The sequence below is a fragment of the Rhodamnia argentea genome, chromosome 6 (genome assembly GCF_020921035.1).
Source record: "Rhodamnia argentea isolate NSW1041297 chromosome 6, ASM2092103v1, whole genome shotgun sequence".
Lineage (NCBI taxonomy): Eukaryota > Viridiplantae > Streptophyta > Magnoliopsida > Myrtales > Myrtaceae > Rhodamnia > Rhodamnia argentea.
Window position 1 is genome coordinate 17,778,103 of NC_063155.1, and position 12,439 is coordinate 17,790,541.

At 42.2% G+C, this 12,439-nt stretch overlaps 1 protein-coding gene across 1 annotated transcript; it reads right to left on the bottom strand.

Moving 5' to 3' along the window:
* Window positions 1–1,025: 1,025 nt before the first annotated feature.
* On the bottom strand, window positions 1,026–4,429 carry LOC115751733. Its single transcript, XM_030689700.2, has 7 exons — window positions 4,139–4,429; window positions 3,430–3,469; window positions 3,267–3,337; window positions 2,951–3,045; window positions 2,365–2,432; window positions 1,466–1,576; window positions 1,026–1,355 (listed from the first exon to the last, which is right to left on the bottom strand). Exons 1-7 carry the CDS (start codon window positions 4,347–4,349, stop codon window positions 1,226–1,228), a joined length of 726 nt encoding a protein of 241 aa, XP_030545560.1. The 5' UTR covers window positions 4,350–4,429; the 3' UTR covers window positions 1,026–1,225.
* Window positions 4,430–12,439: the final 8,010 nt, after the last annotated feature.

Here is a 12,439-nt window from a genome sequence, read left to right on the forward strand (position 1 = left end):
TGTACAAATCAAAATTCATTAGGACTGGGTCATTCTCACGGCACAGGTAATGCAATGCGCTTTTGATTCTTTGTTTTTGTCTTTCACTTAGTCCTGAATGGAACATAGCGATTTGGTTTGGAATACACAGGAATAAGAATTCTACGGGAAATCAACTACTACAGGTGTGCAGAATCTACAATCCTAAAAAAAGAAAAAAAAATCATACGAGTCAGATTGGTGAAGAAGAATAATTCAGATTGTCCTATTGGAAAAGCAGCATGTGTTAACGGTATATCTACATGCACATTCGATCCGGAAAGCTTTGTCGTCTGTTACTTGGAAGGAATAAAAAGTTTTAAAAATCATATAATTTAAGGTTTATTTCTTAGACTATAGTTTTTCCAAAAAAAAAAAGAGCCAGGGACGCAATTAGTGAACATCATTACCTAGACAGTATGTCTTAGACTGACGTTGAATGCACATTTCGAGGTTTGTTTCTCTATTATTAGGGCATGTGTGATGTTGGCGAGTGGATCTTTCTTGTAACGAGGGAAGACAATGGTCTACGCATCTTGGGAGAATAAAAAGAATATGATTGCTGCTAATTATAGTGCAGATAATTGATGCCTAAAGAGAAAATCACCAGAGCTGCTCTAGCCAGATCCTGTAGAACATGAAGAGATCCATAGTCCTAACATGTGACTGGAGAATAAACGACAGTCCACATACTTTTGAACTAGTCATCTTAACTATGGCAGTTTGAGCTGCCATTAAGGGCTTCAAGATTGATGCAATGTGCTTCAGCATGTGGAAGATCCGATTCGATTGATAGTTAATCAAGCAACAACTCTACAACACAGGCACCTCCTGCCACCCTTCTTCGAGGAACAAGGGTACGACGGAGTTACCAGTGAGAAACACCAAATGAATGTTCGGAAATGGTACCGCATTAAGGCATCGAGAATTAGTTTCCAGAGTCTAAATATAGTTAAAACTCTTATGCTGGACCCTATCTTGTCATGATACTTCAACACAAAAGGCTGAAACTAAGAACTGCTCATTTGACATTATATGAATTTCATCGGGAATGGTACACTGGACTACCATGAACCGAGGAACTGCCAATTTCGTAAACTGAATAATACGTAGGGTAAAAGTTTGGATGTCTAGTTGAATTTTGAGTGTATCAGAGGAAGGTATTATCACATGATGCTGAGTAAAGGAAAACGCAGTAGTTCATCAATCACAAGATTGATTCCAACTGCTTGATTTCAGGGTCTAGTATTTCTGGTTCCACGTCTCTTGGTATCCTATATGCATCTGCTGCAGCCTTGCTTTTGTCCAACACGTCTTGGGGAACAGTCTGGAGGAGACTGTAAATGGAAGAACTAAAAGTTTAGACTCAACCATTTTAATGCAAAATAACATGTTTCCAGAGAAAAAAGCCTGTGTGTTTTTTAACAGAAAAGAGATGAAGTAATACCTATCCAGTGCATCAACCGCAACTTCTATCTTGGCTTTCATGGATTTTACCGAGGCGTCTGGTTCATTTCTTGATGCACGCAGAAGCAAGGAATCAAGTTCTTCCAAGGCTCTACAAGAAAGAAATTTTTCTTAAAATGATCCTCACTCCCATTTGCGATAATCATATAACAATATCTGTTACGAAGGGACCAGTCGATAAGGCGAGAGATGTTCAAGTGATAAATAGTAAATACGCATTACCTCCGAACTTGGATTTAACCCGTGTATCGCAGTCTCAAGTCTCGAATAAGGAACCAAAGTTCTATCCCAAATCAAGAGTTTTCTTTTGAGGGAGATATAGCAGCATCATTCTCTGGAATGAAAACTCAGGCAGGACTAAGTTTCTCACAGTTAGGACTTAAATATCTTCTCCCAAATGAAGCTTTGCCTTAACACAATGGAAGCAAGAAAAGTATTTGTCTTGAGGATAACACCATGCTGTTTTTCTTGAAATATTGTTCACTAAAAACAAAATGTGGTTGCATATGCTGGCTTAAGTGCATTGTTTGCAACCCATAAAGCACTTCCTATCCCCAGATTGTCAGATTTCTATCTTCTTCATGAGAGTCATTACAGCAATAAATCTTTCATGAAGAAGATGGAAATCTGACAATCTGTTAGAAAATTCAGTCGTCATCATACCCTGCATAGATTGGACATGATGCGGACATGCAAGCAAAAGGATTCCAAAATAATCTCTAACAAGAAGGCTCACCACATCCTAGAATAAAGACAAAGTATGAACTCACTGATAACAGCTTGCCACTTCACCATTATACAAAAACAGCAGCAACATTACTTTAACTCCACTACTACTAGAATTAAAAGTATATGTGGCCAAAGTTTTAAATGAAGTACCTGAGACATTGATCAACATCATTGGAAGCAGCTTTACCATTCCCAGCATCTGAAGCATACTGTGCAACCTATTGTTCCGAAGAAAATTTCCAAAGCTCTTAGGAACTCAATGTGTGCATGGAAAATGAGCATGAAAAACAATGCTAACACAACCACCATTAGTCTGATATAAATACTCACATAAGTGTTTTGTCAAAATAGATACAAAATGAGAGTCAAAAGAGAGAATAGTACAACACAAACCAATTTAGTTAGGAAGCCTGATGAAACAATTCGGATAAGCACTTGGACAGTCAATCAACCATGTTTTAATTAAACACAACTCTGTAATCACAAGACCTTGTCTATCCTATCATACACTCCACTTCATTGGCTCTCTCAAAAGAGTTGTTCAATAGACTGGTTATCTGTCTTAGTCAAGTTAAATAAATGAAAAATCAATTCCTTGTACGCATCAGGCATTGGTCAAAAGATTGATTTGTCGCTGGTACTTAGAAGAAGGGCTTAATGAAAGTGAGAAAGAAAGAAACAAGTTATTGCATGCACAGAGGAGATCAGCCAAGACCTCAGAAGATCCTCAACTTACTGCTCGAATGTCAATGCGAAGAGATGCTGCTGGCCCAGAGCGTAAGAGTGATCGACACATAGCAAACTCGGGCTTCTCAGCTTCCAGAGTTCTCTCTGCAATATTGGCATTGCTAAGTGAGGACCAATCTGTCTAATTTGACTGAAAAAGCCCAGTTCTACTATGCAGAGAGAAAGGCAAATATGGAATGTGTATGGCAAAGAAAATATAAGGCAGCTCAATTATGAAAAAAGAGACTATTGGTGATGTACGTAATTAGGGATGCTCTCAACTACCGATAAAAGGAGAAAAGTTAAGTGAGAAAACTCGAGATTACCTAAATCTTTAATCTGCAGCTGACTTAATATTACGGCCGGCACATAAGCCTCTAGTGGGTCAAGCCTTTTTCTGCTCATTGTACGTTAAGAAGGATCAGTATCAAACTCTAGCACCCTATAATAAATTGACAAAAAACATCCCTTGAGAGTTTACCAACTTACTTCTTTACATAATTATCCATGAAGCTGCCTGCAATAGCATCTGCATTAAGCAGGAAACCAGAATTAACTGTCAATAAAGCAACTTTTAACCGCATTCATAGATCTTGCTTCAATTTTCAAACTGAAGATAACTTCACGGTGTAATCACCATCAACACAATTGATTGCATCAAATAAATGATGTGCTCTGAATTCCCATTATAACTTGCATCACAGTATAACCAAAGGCGAAATGATAACTTGTACAAGAAACCAATTGTTAAAACTAAGCCCTGAAGGAATGTCGCAAGCCCTACTACTACAAGGGGTTTTCCTGTGTTACCCATCCGCAATAACTAATACAAAAGAGACATTTCTCTAAAACACTTCAATAGGATCTCATCACAAGGATAATGCAATTCATATATTTCATATTTAGAGTTAACACTCCGTTCAAAGACTATTCAATGGCCTCCGAAACGCTTTTGAATTCGGTTCTAGTACCATGAAAACCGAATCGGCCACAGATCACCTAAGACACTAAAGCTATGCCAAAACGACACGCCAAGACGCCATAACACGATGAATCCTGAGTTCACTCGTCGAATTAGGCACCAAAATCAACGAAATGCCACATTTAGCTTAGCCTAACTTCGCTAAATTACTAACCATCTGAGATTGATGAACTTAGAAACAAGTCACTCGGAGTCCGAAGATGAAGAGGGGCGTACGGTCCGGGACGACGATCAGGTGAGCGAGCAGGAGAGAGAAGGAAAGCGATCGCCTGCTTTCCCGCCATTCCGGTGGGGACAGTGCGCACCTCGAGCAGGAGAGCTTCTTTCGTGCCGATTCCGGCGCCGTCGGGCGCCGCCGAAGAGAGCGAGGCGAGGAAGACGCCGTGCTAACGCGCGCGAGGGGGTGGATACTGATTGGCGTCGCCATTGACGCACTGCATTTAAGAGCTCCTTTTTGAGCTTCCGGTATGGGAGAGCGGGAGGTGCGCGAGCGATGTCTTATCCGTCGGTTTCTCACGCGCCTATAATTTCTTCGCAATTTTGCATATTTAATTTCTTCACTTTGCGAAATTTTGAATTGTTAAAACTTCTAAAATAACTTGTTTTGTCAAAACATTCCGAAAAAGAAAAGGTTATAATGTGTTTTTCTTCTAGGCATATTCATTTTCTCGTTAGCAATTTGAAGTGACCTTCAAATAAAGATTTGAAGTTGATATTGTTTCAAATAAAGACATAAAATATTCTTATTTTTTTCCAAATAAGAACCGGAATTAGATTTTGTTTCGAAGGTCACTGGGAAGGCCTTGCCCACAGCCGGCAAGGGCTTGCAAGCCCTCGCCCAATAACTAGTGAGGGTCACCTGGCCCTTGCTTTCCCGAAGCAAGGAAAAAAAGTAGAAATGAGAAAAAAGAAACAAAAAAGAATAATTTAGAATTAGAATTGGAATTGTCTCCGGAGGAAAACGTCCTTTACCGGTCCTAATATTCAGCTGGTCGACGTTAGGCCCTTATTTCAAACTGTTATGGCTAGTTCATGTCCTTGTTTGATACTAATATGGCCACTTTGAGCTTTCATATAAAACAAAATCTACTTTAAGCTCTTATTTGAAAAAATAAGCGCACTTCAGCCCTTTACGTAAAATTTTCCTTTAAAGCGACCAAGTTTCACCCATCACATAATTCCAAAAGCCAATAAAACTTCTTTGACCCCCTCTTTATTTTCCAATTTTATTTTCATAAATTAATTTCTTTTTGGAATCGAGCGCTTATTTTATTATTACGCAAGCAACTCGGGTTATATCTCCACGTGACAGCCTTTTTATCAGTTGATAAGCGATCTTTTAAATTTTTTAGCTTGACTTAGCATCAATCGATCATAGTTTTTTATGCCGAATGCTGGAAAGTGACTCTTCGATTGGAATTATATACTTTTTCAAGTGTCGAAGCCCGTATAAGTTTTAATTATTCCATACCTTCCATATGTTTGTATCCGCTTAAGTAATAATAGCCGATCATAGCGAGCCAATTACTCGTCTTAGATTTCGATCTTCCCCAAATCCTTGCCCTTCTTGTCTTGCAATACGAGCTGCCTTTTCTATTGAGTGCCGCGTGAAATGTAGCAAATCCACTCATTGATTGTCGTGTGTGCAGATTCAAGTTACTCATGTTATTTTATTTTTTCATTTGAGATGGAAATGCCAAGTAGGATCTACCATTCAGGCATACACAACTCGGACCGGAAGAAGAAGTTGTGCATTACTTGGACCGGACGAACAAAGCTATTGTCCTTAGTACTAGGTAGGTTGGACCGACATTTAGCCCTTCTTTTTTTGCTTCATCTTTCAAACGCCCTTCGAAAGATTTACCTTGCAAAACCATCTTTACTTAAGTAGGAACAAATTACCATCCTTGCTTAAACCCTCGAAACCACTCCTCTCTCTCTCTCTCCCTCTCTCATATTCGTTTCGTGTCGGGCCAATTTTAAGAGCATAAATCTGTATGCCGCCATGATCACCGCATATTTGTCGGGGAGGGGGGTCATCATTAATATTAGATGCCTTTGTTAATATAAGGTGCATGCACCGTTGAACCCCGTGCTCACTAAAACTAGTGAATCTCATCGAATTTAAGGACATTGGACGCATGTCGACTAGCACATACTGGATATTAGTTGGATGTTTGAGGATCTTAATGAATGTCTTACCATAAATTATTTAACCTTACTTTGCTTTTTCGGAAATAGAGTCAGATTTTGCTTTTTAGCGAATAGAATCAACGCAATCCTCCCATCTTAATGAGAGTCATTAAAGTCATATTGCTTGCTCTACTTGGATGAGGATTTACTTGCCCTGATTAGGAGAGATTTTCTTTTAGAGCTTTGATTGCTAATATGCGAAAATGGGTATATAATGGGCCACCCCCTCTACGACAACATTCCATAAATTTTACTTCTTTCTTCCAAGGAAGGTCATAGACATGGGGGATCTGACCAAACAACCTTATCCACCTTGCGTTGCTGGTGAATACTGTGATGGTAAGCCTCAAAAGGGTCATGTTCCTTTGATTTTTCTGTTTCTACCTTACGATATTGTTAATTTACACCAACTTCTATTTCGTGTTATGAGCCACTAGTCATTTGGACTCTTGAGCATAGGAAATCTAGTAGTGTGCGTGGATGATGAGGTATGCAATACTAGTCGAATATGACAATATAATATGAGATTGAGGTCAACAAATGATTGATTGCATATGCAGTGAAAGGAGTCCGCCTCCAGTTGCCTGAGTTGGTGGGACAAAATGGAGAGAAAGCGAAGGCGGTGATTGAGAAGGACAACCCGTACGTGACACCGTCTACAAGGGTAGCATCAAATCCGGCGAGCAAGTTACCCTCAAAACATTGGAGTTATGAACCCACATCGTAGATTGCCAGATGAGCATATGGAGCCATGCCAACTGTTGTACCTTCAGCCATCCCAAGCAGATTAGCATGTATCACAGAAGCACCAGCCGCCATACTGGCAGTGTGAGTGCCGTGCCCAAAATGGTCCGTCGGTGGCCTGGTCATATTTTTCTTTGCTGAACTGTTGAAGGTCCTTGCGCCGATCAACTTGTTATTACATTGGGAAGGCATGAAATCACACCTCTCCTTCCATTTAGCTGCTGGAGGCAGCATTCTAGCTCCACTGAATGAAGGGTGATCAGGTGTTACTCCAGAATCCATCACGCCAATGATAATTCCCTTCGCCATAGTGGAGCTATTGAAAGATCCCTAATTCAGTGGTAAACCCAGGAACGGGGGGCTGTGTGTTGTTTGGAGGTGATATACTTGTTCCAGGTGAGCCGCCACAAATCCGGGCTCCTGCTGTATCATAGTGACTTCATCCGGAGTCAGCCTCACGGCGAATCTAGTCATCACATTCCGGTAAGAGTAAAGCACGCATTGCTGGTTCTCTAATGCCGTAGATTCTAGGGGCAAAAACGAACGGTACTAGGACTCGGGATCTCCCAACTCAGAAGGGTCATGGCTATCGAGGGGACTGACCTATACAATGTAGGTTCGCAAGTCGCTGCTCTCCAATTGAGTTGGAGATGACAGGCCATCGGGAAGAGAGAACTTGGGGTGGACAATAGAAAACAAAACAATTAGGCAGAGGAGATGAATGAACGCCATAGTTGGTCTTAGTCTTGAATGCGGATTCAAAGTGTTGGTAATGGCCTGGTTTGTGATCCGCGACTAATTCTATTTATACAGAAGCCGGAATGGAGATATGATCAGCTTGTGCATATCACTATTGGGTAGAAGTGTCCATATAGGTCTTTGATCCACTTTTTAACCGACTTTTATTTATTTAGATCAAATATGGGTTCCACAAATTAAAAAAAAAAAATGGGTCAAATACGAATCTAGGCTTATAAATCTTATTCAAATACGGGTTTTAATCCAACCCATATTCGGCCCATTTTCGACCCATGACCTATATTTTTGCAGGGCCTAATTCCATGAAAAATCCTAAACTTCAAATTCAATTCCAATTTTATCCAAAACTTTTTTTTATCTCAAGAAAAACCTTCAGCTTTTATTCAAGTACCAAATCTGCCAGCCATTAACATGCTATCAAAATTGTCGTTTAAGTGCCATTTCACACTTCAAAAAAGGAAAACCAAATTACCGTTTAAATGCCACGTCACATGTCAAAAAAAAAAAAGGAAACTGACGGAGAAAAAATGAAATTACTGTTCACTGTGTTCAGCCTCTTCTCTCCTTGGAGTCTCATTACTGTGCCCGCCGTTGCCCTCACAACGCTGCAGTAGCCATGGCCGCTCAAGCTTCAGGCTGGCACGGCGGCAATGGCAGCTGAAGTTTTGAGCCACAACGCCGCGACCTCCGAGTGCGACGGTCTCGACCACCCTGACGACCGCAAGCTTCAAATTAATTTTTGGTTTGTTTCAATAACCTCAAGGCTCTCTTCCAATCATCGCCCTTCCATCTCTCCCCGTGCTCGAACCCATTTCTGTTTGCAGTACCTCAACAAATCACTAGTATTTCTAATAAATCTCATGGACAAGTGATTCCTTTGGCTTGTTTTGATTTTTGTTGCGAAAGAATCAACTTTGACTTTTCGACATTTCTCTACTTGCAATGCCACCAGAGGTCACGTGCAGTTGTTGAAGCTCCGCCGTCATCGCAGAACGCTGAAGGTTGCTCTGTTTCGCCCTGCTTTACTATCAAAAGAGCCTAACGTGCTCTGCGCTCATTCAGTTCTCTTTCGCCGGAGCCCAACACCAAGGATGACCCTGAACCTTAGCTTCTAGTTTGAGCGATGTCCATAGTCAACGCCTCTATGCTTTGCCGATTTTGTTCGTGTAACATCCCCATAGAGAAGGGGGTGTGCATGGCTCTTTGTCCCACATTGCTTAGGGAGAAGTTCTTGGGATGGTTTATATGTGCTGGGTCCTCCTTCTAAACTTGCAAGACGCGTTTTTTGGAGGCTATATGGGTGACCCTCGAAGAAACAAAATCGTGAGGAGTTGCGAGCATTGTGCCGCACTCCAAAGCGGACAGTATCTTACAAGTGGTGTAGCATGTGTGGACCGCAACGGGCACTCCAAAGCGGACAATATCTTACAAGTGGTGTAGCATGTGTGGACCGCAACAGGCGCTCGCCGGTGCTGCTAAGGGCACAACGGTTACAAGTGGTGTAGCATGTGTGGACCGCAACGGGCGCTCACGGGTGCTGCTACAACAGGCGCTCGCGGGTGCCGCTAAGGGCACAACAGTTACAAGTGGTGTAGCATGTGTGGACCGCAACGGGCGCTCGCTGGTGCTGCTAAGGGCACAACAGGGACACTGTGCGGCTAAAAGGGGGAGTATGTAACATCCCCAAAGAGAAGGGGTGTGCATGACTCTTTGTCCTACATTGCTTAGGGTTTTCCGGGGTACTTGCAGTGGAGGTGCGGTGTGCCCAAGCTGTTGCGGTTGGTATCAGAGCCAACTCTCGACAGCATGTGTGGACCGCACCGGGCGCTTGCTGGTGCTACTAAGGGCACATCGGGGACACTGTGCGGCTAAAAGGGGGAGTATGTAACATCCCCAAAGAGAAGGGGTGTGCATGACTCTTTGTCCTACATTGCTTAGGGAGAAGGTCTTGGGATGGTTTATATGTGTTGGGTCTTCCTCCTAAACTTGGAAGACGCGTTTTTTGGGGACCGTATGGGCGGCCCTCGGAGAAACAAAACCGTGAGGAGTTGGTGAGCCTTGTTCTGCACTCCAAAGCGGACAATATCTTGCAAGTGGTGCGGTAGAGGCATGGTGAGCGGGCCATGTTGGTGGTTGTGGGCGGGCGGACGAAGGCGGTGGGTGGGCCACGGTGGCAACGGCGAGTGGTCGGCGAAACAATTTTTACATTTTTTAATTTTGATGAAACAAATATTTTGTAATTAGGTTAAATATATAAGTATTTAAATAATATGGATCGAATCGGGTCGGGTATAGGTTGGATATGGGTTGGGTCGCGTATGGGTCATAAAATTTGTTTTGTATGAAAATGGGTCAAAAAGGGTTAAATGGATCAATATGGATCAAACCATATTCGACCGAATCCAAACCCGACCCGATCCACCCATTTGACACCTCTATTATCGTGTCAGCCATGAGTATTACAACATCTTGGCCGGTCCCATCAAATAACTTGTTTCAAGTGGCTTCTATATATCTAGATCCACAAGTTGCTTCAAGAGCATTATCGTAACGAAGGAGTTGCAGCGACGCATGAAAGATTTACTTTTAATAGGGTGATTTTAATTCTCCGAGTTTTCATACTCATCACCGTAGTTTGCATATGGTAAAGGTCATTGCATCGATGAGTATATGGGATAGTCGAACCGTCGTATTACTTGTGGCTTTTGAACCATTAAGTAAAATGTCCTGAAAGACCGGTAAAGATTAATTAAAGTGAGGATTATCAATTCTCGCTTGTTGTTAGCTAATCCCTGTACAAGTTAGAGTACTCACTTGACATTTTTCTAATGAGATCGGAAAACACATTCTCAATACAAAGTTTGTAAAATTTGCAGATGATGCACATGAGCTAGCAACTGTATTTCCGAAACCATATGGAAATACAAGAAAAAAATGCAAAAATACCCTTTACAACACGCGTAAGTTTTGACCCAAAAAAAACACGCATGGTAGGGTTTCTTATGCATTTTTCCAACCCTAAGAACTTCAAACATGTAATATGGACACACCACAATGTAGAAGGGCATGATACGAACACAATGCCCCCGACCACGCCGTGATCGGAGGCCTGACGCTCCCTCACGCGTCGCCTAAATGTTCGGTGCGTAAGGAGCACACGCACACGTGCAATGTTTGTGCGCGTCCTATATAAATCGGTCAAATCGGTTTCACTGTTGACTAGTCAGACCGGTTTGAATGATGACCGGTCGAACCGATCAATGGGTCAACCACCGGGTCAGGTCACGGATCGTCGAATTGGTCCACGAGTCGGGTCAAGCCTAGGTCAAACTCGGATTGCGAGGATGACGTCAGCACAACGGTCCTGTCAATAGGCGAATGGCACCCACATGCAACCATGCTTGCGGAGCGTGTGGGCGCGTGCGGTGACTTCTGGCAGCCATTGGTGGCCAGCAACCACTCAAAACGCTTATCTCTTCATGCCCTTTCTGTGTGATCAAATCTTAATTTCACCAAACCAAAATGCAAAAATAGGCCTAAATAGAAACGATTGTCGAAGGTCATCGTGCGCAGCCACCCCCGTAGCACGTGTAGCCCCGTGCGGTGGTTTTCGGCATCCGCCGGATGCATACGACCACTCATTTTTCTCGTATCGAAGAGAAGAATCAGAATATGTAATCAGAAATAAATTTCATTGTACGAAAGCATTTGAAATAGATCGAAACAAATCAAAACAGAATGGTTTCTATCCTTGGTTAGGTGGCTCTAATACCAAATGTAAGACCACAAAATTGTGATATGTGTGGGATGGCCATAATCAAAACTAGAAACATACATGCCATACGTAAAAGGATTAGTAAACATGCCTGGTTTGGAATCCATGTTGATGCGTAATGTTAACAATTCTCGAGACCAAGTCTTCTCCTCTATTCATTTTGATTTGTTGCTGGCCAATGAGAGAGTCACCACAGAATGAAGGGGTGCATTCTGAAAATTTCTGATTCCAAATGGCTAGAGGAGGGACTTATGTCTTTTATAGAGGTATCGACACATACTCTCTCATCATGGGTCATGCATCTTCGGCCTACACTATGCCAGCCCATATTAACATATATTAAGAGTACATATCATACTTTATTAGACCAATCCATATATTAGTATTAATTAATATAGACCACATTATGATAATTCTAGCATCCATATGCTCATCCGGCAATCTAAGATGTTTGTTACGCATTATATTGTTTTGAGGGTGACTTCCTCACCGGATTTGATGCTGCCCTCACGGATGGTGTCGACGTGCTTTCACTCTCGCTCGTCAACCCCTCCCTTCCACTCCATATGGACTGCATGGTTGTGGCCACTTTTACAGCCATTCAAAGGGGCATTTTCATCGGCTCCACCACTGGGAGCTCTGGTCCTTACTCAGTCATAGTATCCAATGTGGCTTCGTGCATGCTCACCATAGGGGCAAGCAACATTGATAGGAACATCCTCTCCAACGTAAAACTCGGCAATAGAGCAGAGTACGAAGGTGAGACAATGTATCGACCCTCCTTTCCTTCAACTTTATTGCCATTGGTGTATCCTAGGATTGACGGTACATAAGGGACGAAACATTACGAAGAGGCAGCATTGAGAACCAGCGAAGTGAAAGGGAAGATTGTCGTGTGTGGATATGGGGGATGGAACCAAGATATAGAGGTGAAAAGAGCCGAAGGAGCCGCTATGATTTCGATTAACCCAAAATTGGTTGGATTCACTATTGTGGCCAATGTTTTTGTCCTTCCCACCTCTCAAGTCAACTACTTCACAGGTAAG

Excerpts from the sequence above, each read along its gene's own strand:
- LOC115751733 (XM_030689700.2), bottom strand. The coding sequence starts at position 4,349 with ATGGCGACGCCAATCAGTATCCACCCCCTCGCGCGCGTTAGCACGGCG. Across the intron at positions 3,470-4,138 it reads CCTGATCGTCGTCCCGGACC|ATGCTATTGCAGGCAGCTTC; the intron begins GTACGCCCCTCT and ends TGCTTAATGCAG. Across the intron at positions 2,433-2,950 it reads TTCGCATTGACATTCGAGCA|GTTGCACAGTATGCTTCAGA; the intron begins GTAAGTTGAGGA and ends TCGGAACAATAG.